Genomic DNA, 18,409 nt, shown 5'->3' on the forward strand with positions numbered 1-18,409 from the left:
CATTTTTTTTTCCGATTGTCTGACGAGTGAATTTTAAATGACTGTAGGAAAATTTCTCGCGGCTCATTTGGATTCTAAAAGCTAAGGGGGAAATGAGAAAAGTCGGAAGTGCCGGACGTCCAAGCTTTTAATAATATTGACTGTCTTTTATTCATTTAAGCTCGATCGTGATCGTCGCGTAATTTTTTTTTTACCTTTACATGTTATTTTTAAATAGACTTCAAATATTTATATATTTACAATTAAATGTCATAAATCGTGATGTTTATTCATTATATATTTAGACACTATGTATTATCAGAAATTATTTTTAAATATTTTTTCTTTTCATTAAACATTACCATCGCGTCGATTTCATATGCCATATTGTCTATTTATGTGTAAATTCGGGTGCTTCAAAAACGCTGACTATTTTTTTATTTTTTTTTTTTTTTTTTTTTTTTTTTTTTTGAGTCTCATATGGAAAATTTAGTTTGTTTTATCATGTTTTAATTACCTTCTCCTACAATCAACTTGATGTAAAATTTGTAAGAGATCGCTTAAGAATTACGAAAATTCCAAAATGATTGGAATTCGAATTTTTTTTTCGACTTATTCTTTCTTGTGGCAGAAAAGTTTTCTATCTCTAAAATCAATACAATACCGAAACTTTTTACTCAAAATATAGATTTTTAAATGTTACCCAAAAATTTTGAATATCAACTTACAATACGTAGCTAATACTTTGAATTAATTTTTGTATTTCTTTATGACTCAATTATTATCGTTTCACTAAAATACAACTTTACCATAACCAAAAATATAATGGACAGTCTTAAATATCAAATTTTGGTAAGATTTGAATAACGAAAAAAAGCTAAAAATTTCATGGGTTCTATTTTCATTTATTATGTAACAAATCGATGGTAAAAAAATTTAAGAAGCTTCAATATTAATTTGAATTCATTATTAATACACAAACGTTGTTCAAAACGTCCAAGAGAGAGTACTGGGAGACATTGAAAATTCCTAAGTGACATTCAAATATTTTAATTTTTGGCTAAAATTTGTATTATATTCGCGATTTTGCAGATATGAACTATTGTTGTCAGAAAAAAGAAAAAATGTAGGAAAAAAAAATCCAAATTTTAAAAATTTTTCGCATTTTCAAAATTTTCGAATGACTTCTTAAAAATTTTTTTTCACACTGTTTTTTGGACAAGGATCTTATACATGTTGAACCAACAAATTCCCATATGAGACTCGGAAAAAAACAGTCGTTTTTTTTAGCCACCCTGATATATATACATATGAAGTTCTGTTTAGTGGTGTTCCTTGTTCACGAAATGTACTTAACAAAGTTACCAGCATCAACCTACATCTCTGTACAATTTACTAATTTTCTATATAATTGTAACATCAAGTACGATTGTATTTTTTTTTGCGTCATAATTCAACGATTGTTAATTTTTTTAACAAATGATGTAATAGAGTGCAAAGCGATCAACTGTTAAATCGGATAATAGGTAAAAGTAAGGCACGATAATCGACACTTTTAAGTCTTCTTTTTTTTGCTTCATTCATTTTATCGATATACACTATAAATAACTATATATTTTTTTTACTTCAAAATTTAATTATTATTTCCAATTACACTTATTAGTAAACTTTATTATCAATAAATAGGATACTACACTGTAAAAAGAGCGGTGTTAAGAATGGACTAAATTTAACATCACATGGTGTTAAAATGAAATAACACTGGCGTAGGCGGTGTAATTTGGCGGTGTTAAATTACCTTAGTTAAATTGGTATAAAAAAAATTCCACGCATAGGAATTAAAAAAAAATCTATATTACTTATAAAAAATATACAAATTTAATGAATTTTATCTGGAGAAAAATTTAATTTTGCTATATACTCATGCAAATAGTTACTTATGCTATACGCAATTCATTTAAAAATTACACAATTTTGCACCCACCATTTCAATTATCAATAATTTACTTAATTAATAAAAACGCTGATTAACTGTAGTGATAGAGTAACTAAAAATATTTTCAATCCCGAAAAATATTTTAACACTGATAAATTTTTTTAACACCGCTTTCGGTAATAATTTTTAGTCTCAAGGGCATATGGTTTACTTTTAAAGAAAATAAAATTTTTAGTTGCATTCAAAAACTTATTTGAGAATTAGAGAAGTATAAATAATAAAATAAATTTGGGAAAAAATTAGAACGCGCATGTAAGATAATTTAAGTTGTAGATTAGAGTGAGCCTTGTGACACTAGCCTAATAAGCTTGGAGAAATGACAGGGTGGATCGATGATGAAACCGTATAAAATCATTTACTCACAAAAGCCTAACTTGGTGATTTTTCTTTTGATCATTTTAACAACTGATATTCGCATCATATTTATATTATAGCATTTAATAAATAATATTTTTCATTTTTATTGATATAAAGGGTGCGGTCCCGACCGCAATAAAATAATTAAATACATGCGTGTAAAACGGTGCGATCGTAATTTCGAAATTTGGGTATTGTGAGAAAAGTAGAATAAATTGATCCGTTAAAAGTTTGGGAGAACGTTACGGTTCAAAATTTCAGCGACAAAAAAGTATCGTTTTTTTATTTTAACATCAATTCAATGATTTTTTTTTTTAATTTAATCGCTTCCATTTGAAATAAAAGTGAATTTTCAAAGTCAACTAAATTAAATTTTATAGCTAACATGAATCTTGAGGAATATCGCCAGCATGGTAAGTTACTTTTTTAATGCAAAACAATTTGTATAAAAATAAATTCTTTAAATTAATTTAAAAAAAAAAATCGTTATTTTTATAATTTACTTTAAACATTATAATAATAAATTTCAATCATTCAGTTTAAATAAATTTTATTTGAAATAATCAATTCAAAGAAGATATATAACTGTTAGATAAATGTGTATGCAATAAAACAGCGATAAAGTGAATTTCACGGACACAGATATTGTCTTACCGTAAACTTTATGGGATTCGAACTAGTGTCTATACATTTATTTTTATTTTATTATTTTTTTTTATTTTGCGCCTATGGCAATAAAAAAAACAATACGAATTTTTGTCTGCTTACTCAATCAATTGCAGCAGTGTAACAATAAATAATCCATCTTTAAGAAATTTATTCATGTTAATTTAATTATTTTTCTCGATGAATTCATTTTATTTAATTTTACAATCTGATCACATTAAATATTATTTAACACGAATATTTAAATTTAATTTTACAAATTATTATTCTATTCAATTTTAATAAACAAGGCAAAGAAATGGTGGATTACATAGCTAATTACCTTGAAACAATTCGAACAAGACGAGTTTATCCGGCTGTATCACCTGGATACTTGAGAAATATTTTACCAATATCAGCTCCAGTTGAAGGTGAACCATGGGAAAATATTTTTGAGGATATTGAAAAATGTATTATGCCTGGGGTAACTCATTGGCAAAGTCCTTATATGCATGCATATTTTCCGGCACTTAACTGTCCAGCTAGCTTGTTAGCAGACATGTTAGCTGACGCTATTAATTGTCTTGGATTTACTTGGGTAACTAGTTTTATTTATCAATTTTATCCTTTTTGATATACAAAAAAAAACGTAGTTTAATCCAAGAAATTAATTTATTGTAAATTTGCAATAAAGTTATTTTTTGGCTGAAGAAGTTACAAGCTATTGTAGCAATTCTTTAAGAAAATAAGTTTAATCATTACAAAAAAAAATATTTTGGAAAATGAGTCAAAAATTCTCATGTCAAAATACATCATTGAAAGTAATAATTACGCAAATTGATAAAAAGTTCTTATTAACAAACATTTTTAATTTTTGCAGAATTTGGACATTTCATTAGAAAATATTTTATTTCTTAGCAAGTAAATATTTTTTTTTCATAAAGAAATTACTACAAAATTGATTATCATTTTGTTTAGTAAAAAAAAAAAAGGAAAGGAGTGGGGCAAAATAGGACATCATTTTTTAACGAAAAAAATTTTTTTTTATAAATGTCTACTAAATCTCTTTAAGTCCCTAGAAAAAGTATGGGGTAAGTTAATCACCGTGAGTATTGCGGAATTTTAGAATTCTGACCAAATAAAAATTTTTCATGTTTACTAAAGTAGAAAATAGTATGACAGTAATGCTCATATAAAAAATAGAAAAAACTTTTTAATTATGTGTTAAGATTAAATGCAATTATGTAAAATAAATTAAATATCAGTATTCAAGTTAAAGCTAATAGTTATAGAAAATCTTTTTTTAAATCAGCAAAAGAAAAAAAATGAAAAAATAATTTTTTTTTTTTTTAAATCATTTTACTCTTGTTAGCTTTTTTTGCTGATTTCAAATAAAATAACTTGGATAATCAACACGAAAAAATTTTTTTAGAGGCCATAAATTTAATCTGTTTGTCCTGTTTTTGGTGACCAACTAACCAATATTTTTCTAGAGACTAGATCAACCTTAACAAAAAAACTTTTTTTGTTTATCACAAAGTGATGTCACATTTTGCCACTCTCTCTTAGTATTGAAAATTTGCAATAAATTAATTTTTCGGATCAAGGATGTTTTTTTTTCTATAAAACTTATTTTTTCTCTCTGTGTACTTATAAAATTTGTGTTTTTATATGTTATACTATTATTTAAATGTAGGCATCAAGTCCAGTTTGTACAGAATTAGAAACGATTGTAATGAATTGGCTTGGAAAAATGATTGGATTGCCTGAAGATTTTTTACATTGTCCGGGTGGATCAGGTGGTGGAGTAATACAAACAACTTCCTCGGAATCAACTTTGGTTTGTCTTTTAGCTGCTAGAACACGAGCTATACGTGCTATCCAAGAGGATGAGCCCGATAAGTCACCAGGAGAAATTAATTCTCATCTGGTTGCTTATTGTTCGGATCAGGTAAAAAATTTAATGACCATAAAAAAATTATTGAGATTCATCATTTATTTTACTTATGATTATTGTTTTTATTTAATAATATTATACATTTATGTAGGCACATTCTAGTGTAGAAAAAGCCGGACTTATTGGGCTAGTACAAATGCGATATATCGAATCAGATGATAAATTAAGTATGAGAGGAGACATGTTAATAGAAGCTATCGCACGGGATCGTGAAGCTGGACTGGTGCCATTCTTTGTAAGGATTATTTTTTTTTAAATTTTATTATTATTATTATTATAATTATTATTATTATTACTATTATTATTATTATTATTATTATTATTATTATTATTATTATTATTATTATTATTATTATTATTATTATTATTATTATTATTATTATTATTATTATTATTATTATTATTATTATTATTATTATTTGGCTATTTCATGATATCAGCATCGAAATTTCAAGTTTCAATGCCTGTTTTGCCAGTTGAAACAAACCAATTTCAGGCTGAAACGATTTAGCTGACAAAAAATGATTAATTTTTTCCCTACACTGAAAATAGAAATATTTGTCCCAAATAAATCAATTGTGTCTTTTTTTAATATTTCTTAATGATAAATAAATATATTTGGCATCACTAAATTTTACAGCTGATTTAAATAATTTCATAATTTGACTGAAAGATATCATTTATTTATGGTAAAGATAGTAAATTTGTCACGAGTAACAGAAAATTTGACGATACTTAACATATCGCGTTACTAAAACCAAAAGGGCGTATCTCAAAATATACGCCCTTTTGGTTCTGCAGAACCAAAAGGGCGTATAAAATTTTTTTTTTTTGTTCCAATCAATGTAAAAATATTGAAAACATTAAAATCTATGGAAAAAACGAAAAAAAAAATTTTTTTGTTTTATGCCCTTTTGGTTTTAAGCAAAAATTTTTTTAAAGTCATAAGGGCGTATCCTATTTTTTCGGTTTATTATTAATTATAGGTCAGAGTAAGAAAAAAAATTGCAAGGGTAATAAGAATTATCACTCCACAACTTGATTTATCTGAACAAATATTTATTTGAATAAAAAACCAAATTTCTTTATTTAATTTTGATCGAATCTTAAGTTTGTCACAATTTTTTCAATTCAACAATTAATGTAAAAAATATGTATAATTCGGGAACGAAAAAATTCTAAATTCTATGAGTGCTGTGAAATTTAATTTAATCAAATTAAAAAAATGCACATTTAGATTGTTCAATTTTTCAAAGGTGCATTTTTTCATTTTTTAATCAAAGTTTCATTTTCTGTTTCCTGTTTTTTTTTTTCTTTTTATTTTCAAAAATCAATTACCGTTGTTCTTGAGAATTGTTATGGCTCTAGAATACCAATATATCAAAGCAAGTTTAATGACCTAAATCATTTTTGTGCATCAGGCACCGTCCCACAAAAATATTATCAATATTATTAAAGATTAATTTTCAGCGATGGTAATAGTTTATAAATTTTTTTATTATTGTCAAGTTATGTTCTAAAAAAAATTAAAAAAATTTTTTTCATACTCTTAGGTACAGATGATTCTGACGATGGAGATGGTATAGGACTAATACCCTGATGAATTTATTTTTTCTCTATTTTTTATTTGTTTTTTCACTTAAATAAATATTTGTTCATATAAATTAAATTGTGGAGTGATAATTTTTATTACGCTGGCAATTTTTTTTCTTACTCTTACCTATAATTGATAATAAATCGAAAAAACAGGATACGCCCTTATGATTTTAAAAAAATTTTTTCTTAAAACCAAAAAGGCGTAAAACAAAAAAAAAATTTCTTTCGTTTTTTCAATAGATTCTAATGTTGTCAACATTTTTACATTGATTGAAGCAAAAAAGTTTTTTTATACGCCCTTTTGGTTCTGCAGAACCAAAAGGGCGTATATTTTGAGATACGCCCTTATGGTTTTAGTAACGCGATATATTTGGAGCACATAGCCCAACTAACATTTATTTGCAGCAATTGAATCATTTCTTTATCACAAATTAACCACTCATTTTACGCAATTCATTGTTTAAATATATTATATCTTCTTGACAATTAAATATTTATTTGGCCAAATCCAAATAGGCGATATCTTTGGCTCAAATGAATCTTTTTTTCAGTGTAGGGAAAAAACTCATTAGTTTCTGACTTGATTTGATCACTGTCAGAATCACATTCGCCTCATTTGTCTCATTCAGGTATTTAAAATACAGTATTGCTTTTTTCGATTCACTATCGGTCAGCAATTAGCCTATTTCGGTTGACTCCAGACATTAAAACTTCCAGTATCAATGCAAGTAACATGAAAAATGTAGTGCTTGGCATGGAATAAAACACGATTTCAGACCGAGTTAGTCCTTACCGAGAAAACATTTTATTTCATTCAAATAAATAAATTTATTTGAAATTATTGAAAAGTATTTGCTTGATTGAGATAAACTTAATTTGGTTAAAATAAATATTTAATTGAATCAAATACTTTCGTCAATTTGACTGAACAAATTCATTTATTTCATTCAAATATATATTTATTTATCCACGCAGAGAAATTTTAAGTAAAAATTCCCCAACAAGTTTGATACTGTTGGGGCATGTGGTAAATATCTAAATTTTTCCCATGTACATTGTAAAGTATACGACTCGATAAATAAATACTCGATAGCATGTAAATGAAGTACAATTTCTACTAACAACATAGTAAAAATGTAGTTACTGGCTAGATGTCCTTTTAGTACCAAACTTTATGGGTAATTTTTACTCAAAAATTCTCTGCGTGTAGTTTAGGTACAAATCTTGTTTTAAAAAAATTTCTCACTTCACCTTATTTTCTTTTGAAGTTGTCGATTTGCCGACGATTTTTCGATAAGATCTCGACTTTTTCGACTAAATAAATTTTTTTCATCTTAGTTTCAACTTATTTATATTTTTTGATCTCAGTTTGAACTTATTCGTCTTTACTTCGAGCACGATAGTCATTCACCTTACTTTTGACTTGCTAAACCAAGTCGAAAAATAGTTATTTATTCGCCTCAAATAAAAATTATTTCACCTTAGTTTTGACTTTTTCGCCTTATATTTTAAGTCGAATAAGTCAAAACGAAGTCAATTTCGACTTGATTTAAACTTTTTCATCTTAAATCGTGACTGAGTAAGCCAGTTGAGTCTAAACCAAGGCAAAAACTCAATGTATTTTATATCTCCGTAAAAAAAGTCGAGTTTGTTTTCTAAAAAACGGCTCCAACTTTCGACTTGGTAAACCAAGTCTTAATGAAGTTTTATTTACGACCTGTGTTACGGTGTTATGGTCACCACCATACAAATAAAAATTTATTAACTATAAAAAATCTTTATTTCATTCAAATGAATGCTTTAAATAAACCATATCTTTGCGTCAAATAAATGAATTTATTTTTCTCAAATAAATATTGATTAGGTTCATTCAAATATAGGATTTATTTGCATGAAACAAATTTTACTTGGCTCAAATAAATAGTTCTCGCAATCGACTCGGGCAGTCAACTCTACCCCCGTCTTAAATCCTCTTGTTCCATTCCTTGCCACACAATATACTAATAAAAGTAAGTAATAAGTATTAAAATGACGTGAAAAGAACAATCTTCTTACAAAGTCTCTTCGTTTTAATATACCTAATTATATTTTCTCTATATATAAATGTCTGATATCTTAAGCCTGACAAAATAACTCCCATGAGAAGTTTTTTTTATACTTTAGCTCTAATAACTCTCATTATTTTTATTTTTATTTATAGTAATAGATAAGCTTCGAAGATAAATTATTTGAAATTAAATAAAATAGTTTATAATATTGAAAAAAAAAATGTATATATATATATAAAAATATATTTCCAGGTATGCGCAACTCTTGGTACAACTGGCGCATGTTCTTTTGATAATCTGTGCGAAATTGGGCCGATTTGTGAGTATTTATTTTTTTATAATTACTAACTTAAAATAAAAGAAGATGTGTTACTTTTAATAAATTCAAATTTAAGGTGAAAAAAATTGCATTTGGTTACACATCGACGCTGCTTATGCAGGAAGTGCTTTTGTCTGTCCTGAGTTTCGTGGATGGTTACGAGGTGTCGAATTTGCTGATTCAATTGCATTTAATCCAAGCAAATGGTTGATGGTTCACTTTGATTGTACAGCGATGTGGTAAGACATACCTTACGGCACAATTTTACGTTTACTGATAGCTGATAACTAATAAGGCCATCTAAACCTTATGGCGATCATCACTATTGTGAAAGTCGATAGCATTGTTGGTATATTTTAGGATATATTTAATTAATTTACTTGTATTAAAGATAGTTCAATAGGATCAAAAATAACCGGCTTAGTTTACTTGACATGTTCGGTTCCCTTCAATATATTATTTTTAGAATTTATTCATTTACAAAATGTTTTTTTCTGATAATCCATGTGCGAAAATTGGAAGGTCTCAATAATTCGAATCACAATTCATTATTGCGAATATTTGAAATTTTCAAGGAAATTTTATACCAACCCCCAAAAAAAATATTGAATGTATTTAAAAATTTTTGTTTTGGACCATTTGTGCTTAGGGAAGACCCATGATTGACCGGATACTTAAGCGAGTGATTAACTTTTGTGACTTTCGATCAGTGGATATAATTTTTTTTTATTCAATGAAAAAAAACCAGACAAAAATTAATTTTTTTCAGCAAAATGTATATATTTTTGGTCCAGCCGTTTTTTGAACTCGAAGAACTCTAAAGTTTCTGTGATCATATATCACTATCAATCATAATGTTTTCGACCTCTCTTAGCTCGAAAACAGCGGGAAGTTTTGGGGTTGACCCACAGGGTCAACCGTTTTTTGGATTTTTTACTTACTTTTAATTCTTTAGATTGTTTTGTAATATATAATGATGGCCGAAGCTAAAAATTTTCGATAAAAATTATTTTTTTTTTTTTATTAAATTTTTGATACCAGATTTTGAATTCGATATTTTATAACGATTGAAAATTTTAATGAAAAATGTTTTTATAATTTTTTCTATCAAATTTTTTTGATATCTGGTCGTGCCACCCTCTGTCTTATTACTTTTTACAACAGTATTTATTAACCCACGCTACGATTGATTGAAGTAAATTATCTAGAATAACTATCACTTCCTATAACCACTAAAAATATACGTATATGTATAGTACAGATTATAGAGCCGTACAAAAATTGCTAAACTATTAAAACATTACTTCAGTAAATTGTAGTGTGTGTCGATAGAAAGTAATCAAATAAGATAATATAAACTGTGATTTAATTAAAACGTCTTAATATTTTTGTTTAGATTGAAATTATACTTTAAAAAAATTTTTTTAATTTAAAAATAACAATTTTGCTCACGTATAATGATCATTATTTTACATTTAAGCCTCAAACTTTATTACAGACCATTCTCAGGGCCACGAAAATCAATTCATAAGTTTCCGAGCTGAACCGCTACCGGATCTTTCTCATTTTTTATTTTTATCATTTCATTTCCGATCTAAAAATATTGCAAACCTAGTCTATTCCCATTAAGAAATTTAAAAATTATTTAGTATTAATAATTGTGAATTTTTTTCTAGGGTAAAAAATAGTCAAGCACTTCATAGGACATTTAATGTTGATCCTTTATACTTAAAACATGAAAATTCTGGTAAGATTTACAACAGTTACTCTTTTATTTAAATGATTCGAAATAAAAGTAGCATTTTTATAAAATTCGATTACATTTAAAGTTAGTAATCTTGAATTACTGAAACATAAAATACACGCATGATAATATTTATTTTATCTTAATATTTTTTGCGACAACTGATAAAACTTTTATTCACAGTTTGGATTTAAATTAACAAATAATTTTTTCGATGTTATTTAAGCTCAATTTAGTTCCAAAACCTACCCGGGTTAAAAATAAAACTTGATTCAGACTTAGTTTACCAAGTCGAAATTTGGAGCCTTTATTCACAATACAAACTTGACTTTTTTTTACAAAGATAGAAAATACATTGAGTTTGATGAATAAGTTCAAACTAAGACCAAAAAATACAAATAAGTTGAAACTAAGATGAAAAAGTTGAAAAAAAAATTTAATTTAAGTCGAAAAAGTCGAGATCATATCGAAAAATCTTCGGCAAATCGATAACTTCAAAAGAAGATAAGGCGAAGCGAGCCTGAATCATTTTATTTTTCATCCGGGTATACATAACTTAATTTATTAGTTATTTGAAACATATAAATTGCATGACTCATAATGCGAAGCATTAGAGAATGCTTTACGATCGAAATTCTTTTTCGCCTGTTTTTAATCCATTTTCATATTCAAAATTTTATCTTTTTTTTTTTTTTGATTTCAAAGTTCGTAAAAAGTAATATGAAGGCAAAAGATTTTTCTTGTAAAAAGATTTTATTGTGCATAATTATTTTTTAAAGTTGAAAGTATCATAATAATATTTATGTATGCATTTATTATATGTCGCGTTTCTAATTCCACTAGGACATATTTTTATACACTACTTTTGACTTTAGTCACTAAGTTTAAAACCAAAAAGGCTTATTATACTGTTTTTTTATCAGCAATCGTCTTGTAGACTTATTTTAGAGTCAAAAATTGAAAAAAAAAAAATTCTGAAAGCCAAAAAGGCGTACACTATGAAAAATTTTCAACAAATTTTACTATGGGTGCATTGTAACCCCGGATCATAAGAAAACTGGTACAAAATTTACAAGTGTCCCATAGTAAACGGTATGCGCAGACGACACGATTGGGACCTATGCGCATACGTTTACTATGGGACACTTGTAAATTTTGTACCAGTTTTCTTATGGTCCGGTGTTACAATGCACCCATAGTAAAATTTAATGGGAATTTTTCACTGTGTATAAAAATATAAGTTTTTTTGGAATTAGTGACACGTTATTATAATTGTGTTAAAAAAAAATCTCTTTACAAATATTCCAGAATGTCATTTATGGTAGCCTTCTAAATTTGAAGACAATTTTGAATTTTTTCAAAACTTATTGATTCAAAAGTTATAACTATGATTATATTTAAACTATAATTCAATATATTCTAACGAAAATTTTCTTGTGTTTCTTGGTTTATTCTCAATTATAATATAGTGTTAAGATTTTTGAGTTATTTTTGTTAACTTAGAAAGCTTTTTTATTTTAAATTAAAAAAAATAAGATCGCATGGAATTCAAATTAAATATTATTTCAATTATTGATTTTCAAAACTTTTAAAAAAATTTGAAGTTGTTTAAAATTTGTACTTTTTTTTTTAGAACTAGTTTATTTCATACGCGATATATATATATATATATATATATATATATATATATATATATAATAAAAAAAAATTTAATTCTTCATAACTATTTATTAAAAACAATAAATTTTCAGGACTTGCGATTGATTATATGGTAAAATATAAATGATTAATTAATAAATTTATATCAAAAGGTAATCATGCACGGTATAATTATAAGAAATTTCTTATTATTTTACAGCATTGGCAAATTCCATTATCAAAAAGATTCCGTGCTCTTAAACTTTGGTTTGTAATCAGAAATTACGGAATAACTGGATTACAAAAACATATCCGTGAAGTATGAAAAAATAACAAGTAATAAATGAATATATAAAAAATGATTAAAGTAAAACATTCAAATTTTTTTATAATTTAGGGCGTTCGTTTAGCTCAAAAATTTGAAGCTCTAGTATTGGGTGACTCGAGATTTGAAATTCCAGCAGCAAGGCATCTTGGCATGGTTGTTTTTCGTCTTCGTGGAGAGAATTCATTAACAGAGAGACTGCTTAAAAAAATGAATAGTACTGGCAGAGTTCACTGTGTTCCTGCTTCATTGCATGGAAAATACGTCATACGTTTCACTGTTACTTCAACCAAGTATGTCATCATACTTGCATATAATTATACTGTTGATAATACACGTGTATTTTAATAAAATGTATTTTTTTTTTATCAAGTACAACAAATGAAGACATTTTACGTGATTGGGCTGAAATTAAAACTACTGCTTCTGAGATTTTATCATCAGCTACTGTATCACCGGCTAGAGTTAAAGTTTCTCTTGCAGGTAATTTAGTTATCTCTAATAAAAAGTCATCATTTTAATTATCATACTCTAATGATAGTTGGTAATTAAATATATCTATTATAATTATCATAGAAACGCGTCAAAAAAATGAAAATTTTGGATCAAGTTTATTGCTTGCTAATTCCCCAATGTCACCAAAAATAGTTAATGGTAGTTTTGCAGCAATATATGACACAGCTGACGTTTTTAATGACTGTATGAAGACATTTGGACAACTACGTTTAGAGCCACGTGATAGTCCAGGTAAATGCATCCGAAAAATCAATAACATGCGCTTCCAAATTTATTTTAATTATTTACTTTTTCTCCTAATATCAATATTAAATAATAAAAATAAATAATTTGATTAAAAATAAAATATTTTTAGCAATGCGACGTCGTATCCGTGGTATTTTAATGTCAGGTAAACAATTTTCACTAGATTCACGAATGGACTTAGTTCAGGTTCGTAAAAAAAAAAATTGGAAAATTTCAAAATGTACACCTCAAACACTCATGCATCAATATAAATAATAATTTAAATTTTAAAACTTTTTTTTCTCAAACCTGTTCGTATAGTACTGCATTTTATGCTAATAATTGCATTCATTTATGTACGAGGTGTTATATACAACATATCTAGTATTAATTTATTAATATATTTTATATTTATGACAACTAGTCAAAAAAAATTTTTGCGTTAATGTCAATGGAATATTTTTTTTTTTTTTTCATTCGATCAATTTATTTTTTACATAAGTTAGCATTATTTAATCAAGAAAAAAAAATATAGAGCAAGGATTTTGTTTAGAATGTAATTAAACTTTTGTTTTTAAAAATCTAAAGCTGATAATAAAATAATTAGATTATTAATTGCGTTTTTTGATAACTATAGTCATGTTCATATTTTGACGTACAGACCAATTGATTTTAAAAATTAAAAAAAAAACCAGACTAATTGATATCCATCCTAATGATCTTTGGGAAAATAGATTCGCTTTATTAAATAAGGAAGTTTTAATTTTGGAAACTTTAACTATTCCTTATGATCACGCAATAACTATGGCTCAAAAAAAAATTTTATTTCTTTAAGCTACAGATTTCAAGCTTAAAATTCGTTTCTTTTAAATTTTTTAATACGATCAATTTTCACGGAAATTCAGCCTTCCAAAAATCACTAGAAAATTTATAAAATTTTTTTGTTCCTTTAAATTTTTGGATAAGTCTATAATTCTGAACACGCGTTCCAGATATACAACATATATTGACATTTTTCTCTTTCAATATCGAGATTCTTAAACTTTTTCAGAACGAAGGAAAAATGTAATAAAAATACATTTTGAGAATTGTGTTTCGAAAACATTATCATCTAGCTTATCATTCGTTCAGATAAAGATCTAATTCAAGTATAACATTTTAAATTAAAATCCTAAAATTTGGAAAAACATTCAACTTGAAGTTTTAACCTGTCTTAAATTTAGAAATTCTATACGTCGCACCTTTTTTGTAACAAATGTTTTTTTCACACGGAAAATTTTTTTTAAGCTTCAGAAAATTCAGAAAGAAAAATACTGGATTTAAAATTTAAATTATACGTAGTTCAAATTCTTATGAACGAATTTTTACATTAAAAATTTTTAAAATTTAAAAAACAAGATATTTTTTCGATACTACACGGAAAAAATAATCGGTAGCCGCTACTGATTATTTTTCGGTTGCTACTACCAATAATTTCAGTAGCTGCTACCGAAAAATTTTCGGTAGCCGCTACTGATTATTTTTCGGTAGCTACTACCAATAATTTCAGTAGCTACTACTGAAAAATTTTCGGTAACAGCTACTGATTATTTTTTTCCGTGTAGTATGGTTTTTATATTAGTTTCCTATGTATTATAAATTGTGTAAGCAAGTAAAAGTAAATGTGACGGTTAAAAATAATCAAGCGAAAGTACAGGACACAATTGCTTTGCGCTTGAGGTGTGCAAATTTAAAATTTTATAAATATTTTCTGTATTGTTATCAAACTATCATTTATTTTCATAATTTTTTTCCTTTTTATTAGGGATATGCGTCTTGTGGACGTCCTTTGTCGGAACCTAATACAACACTACCGTTAATGAAAGAAGATGAAGATTATAATGGAAAAAATGATTCAAATCTCAGTATCGACAAAACTGATAAATCTATCGGTAAGAATGTATCAACAAACAGCAATAATATACAAGAGTGAATAATAAAAATAAAAAAAAAATATATCAAATGTGTCACACTCAATCTTTTTAATAAATATATAGGTAGTTAATTAATTTACTTATTGCTTAATTAATTATTCATGTTGAATAATTAATAACGCTCTTGTAGATTAGTGTTTGAATTAAATTATTAGTAAATAAAAATAATTAAACAATTTAAAAACTTAACAAATTTAATAATTAATAAAAAAAAAACATATAAGACTTATAATTTATGAGAAAAGATTGAGCACAATTGATTAATTTAAATTTATAATTAGTATTTTGTTGTGTGTAAACTGATTAACGAAAATAAAAATAAATAAATAAATAATAAAATAAAAATTAAAAATATAAATTGAACTATTTAGATATTTATTACGATAACTTTACATCGAAATCAAATTCCGACGACTCGATTGACGTTAATCATCATCAGGTGAGTTTTAAAACAAACATCGACAATTCTATCAAGATGTTGGAGATAAATGAATTTTTTGTGGAGAAACCTATTACAAAAAGCGAAACCATTGGTGGAATAAGTGGTTTAATCAACACTACACTTACAACTCAATCACATTCAGATGAAATGATGAATAATAAGGATTGCAAAAAATAATCATAAACGTTATTATTTTAATTTTTTAAGTTTATGTGAGAATACATTTAATTTATATTTATTATTATTTAAATTGAATAGAAAAAAAAGTCGTAATGTAAAAAAATATTTAGAAATAAATTTTTCTTTAGTTGATTTATTTTCTTTTATTTTCTGCCCACTTATTCTTACAAGATCTTGTTCGATCTTACAAGAATCGTATATGATGATGTAAGAATCTGGTATGTTTCAGACATGATCATTATTTGCTTAAATTGGGGTTCAAAAATTTATGACAGAATCTTACAAGAATAAAATATCAATCTTTTAAGATTATATAAGAAAGAAATATGATGTACGATTCTTGTGAATTTCTTAATACTTATCATTAACGCTTTATCTAGAGTTCAATAATTTATCTAAAGATACAAAAGTGCTATAATAATTATTAGGCTGGTGGTTAAAAATTAAATTTTCTCAGGCACCCCAAAAAAAAATATTTTTTAGTGAATAAATACATGGAGAGTTTGGATTTTTCTTGTTAAGTAAAAAGAACACGTGCCGCAAGACAATGAAAGTTCATTTTTCGATACAATCGTGGTTTTTTTAAATTATAGACAACTTCTTAACTTGTAATATATCAATCAATTCTTGTTGTAGTTTCTATATACAGTCGAACCTTGGTAAGTGACAACTGGGTAAGTGATTTCTTACAAAATAGTTGCTATGATTTTTTTCTTTGATCTGCATATTTCATGAGATATATAAAAAAAACCGCGATTGTATCGAAAAATGAACTTTGATCGTCCTGCGGCACGTGTTTTTTTTACTTGAAGAGAAAAAACCCAATTCCCCACGTATTTTTTCACTAAAAAGAAGCTTTTTATGGGGCGTCTGAGACAATGTGATTTTTAACGACCACTCTAATAATTATATAGGGTTCTGTAAGATTTTATAGACACCCAATGATGTGTGAGGATTTTTGTAACAATCATTTACAAAACATATAACCATAAAATATGTATTACTCATGCTACACGAAGAGACATTAATAGTAGCAGATGCAATAAACTATGGGAATGGTTTCATGTCATATGGTAATAGGTTTATTCGAAATACCAACTATAGGAATGACACTCATAAAAATTATGGCTAGGAATCATTCGTATCGATATCATACCAGTTTCATTTCTATACGATATCGAAATAGTCCCTATGTCATTATGTTAATCATCCCCATGCTATGTAGTATACTATGGTAACCGATAACATATATTTTGATAATAATTTCCGAATGTATGTTAAAAGTTACTATAATCATATTGTAACGATTAACATAGTATGGTAATGGTTACTATAACATTTATGAATTCTTCATATTATGAGAACAGTTACTATGATAGCATGGTAAAACTACTAATACTATAGTAATCGTTACTATACACTATCCCGGGAAAAAATGATCAGACATGAACAGGCATGAGTCTTCAGGCCTGATCAGACATGAAACATGGTCATGCCTGGCCAGGCCTAATCAGGCATGTTCAGGTCTGTTCATGCCCATCCGGGAAAAAAAATTATATATTAAAAATGGCCCTATATAATTATATATAATTATGTATAACTATATTATATTATATATAATTATTGTTATAAAAAAAATAAATAATTCGGGCGTGTGCAGGATTTGGAACCGTGGACCTTGCAATTGAAAGTTTAAGACGATTTAGATGAAAAGTAACTTTCGTATGAACTTTAAGTAATAAAAATCTTATATGTGATAGATTCTTGGTCAACAAAATTTTATATCTATGAGCAGACATGAACAGCCATGAACATACATGAACAGCCATGAACAGGCATGATCAGGTCTGGGCGTATTTAACGCTTCAGGCATGAACAGACATGAACAGACATAACCAGGCATGAACAGGTATGATCAGGCCTGAGTGTATTTAACGCTTCAGACATAAACAGACATGACCAGGCATAAACAGGTATGATCAGGCCTGAGCGTATTTAACGCTTCGGACATGAACAGCCATGAACAGACATGAACAGGCATGATCAGGCCTGAGTGTATTTAACGATTCAGACATGAACAGGCATGATCAGGTCTGATAATTTTTCCCGGGCTATCATAATATTATGGTAATTATTCCCATACATTAAAAGAATATATCATAAATATTTGGGGAACAATGATGATGATGATGTATAAGATTTATTTTCATACGCACTTAGGAATCATTTCACTGTGGATATAGGATTTATTACTACGTGAATATAGGAACTATTCCCATATTCACATAGTAATTACCATAGTTAAATTACCATATAATATATAAACCTTCACTACACCCAGATAAAAAAAATGATTTGATTTTGGCGTAATTTTGAAAATTGAAAATAAAGCAAGTCTAGCAAGACAAAAGCAAGTCAAGTGTACACTGTGTAAGTTCTTTCCTTAATAAAAGGAAAACCTATTTCAAA

General features: G+C 26.8%; 1 protein-coding gene across 1 annotated transcript; it reads left to right on the forward strand.

Moving 5' to 3' along the window:
* The first annotated feature begins 2,717 nt into the window (after positions 1-2,717).
* Positions 2,718-15,332, forward strand: LOC103574233 (histidine decarboxylase). Its single transcript, XM_014442340.2, has 14 exons — positions 2,718-2,745; positions 3,289-3,575; positions 4,674-4,928; positions 5,026-5,169; positions 8,831-8,897; positions 8,974-9,136; positions 10,574-10,644; positions 12,393-12,412; positions 12,500-12,598; positions 12,677-12,897; positions 12,978-13,087; positions 13,181-13,351; positions 13,476-13,552; positions 15,150-15,332. Exons 1-14 carry the CDS (start codon positions 2,718-2,720, stop codon positions 15,315-15,317), a joined length of 1,881 nt encoding a protein of 626 aa, XP_014297826.2. The 3' UTR covers positions 15,318-15,332.
* The last annotated feature ends 3,077 nt before the right edge of the window (positions 15,333-18,409 follow it).

This window comes from Microplitis demolitor, chromosome 4 (assembly GCF_026212275.2).
Source record: "Microplitis demolitor isolate Queensland-Clemson2020A chromosome 4, iyMicDemo2.1a, whole genome shotgun sequence".
NCBI classification, from domain to species: domain Eukaryota; kingdom Metazoa; phylum Arthropoda; class Insecta; order Hymenoptera; family Braconidae; genus Microplitis; species Microplitis demolitor.

Coding starts and splice junctions, on each gene's coding strand:
- LOC103574233 (XM_014442340.2), top strand. CDS start 2,718: ATGAATCTTGAGGAATATCGCCAGCATG. Junction 10,645..12,392: donor CTTAAAACATGAAAATTCTG/GTAAGATTTACA, acceptor ATAAATTTTCAG/GACTTGCGATTGATTATATG. Junction 12,898..12,977: donor TTCACTGTTACTTCAACCAA/GTATGTCATCAT, acceptor TTTTTTATCAAG/TACAACAAATGAAGACATTT.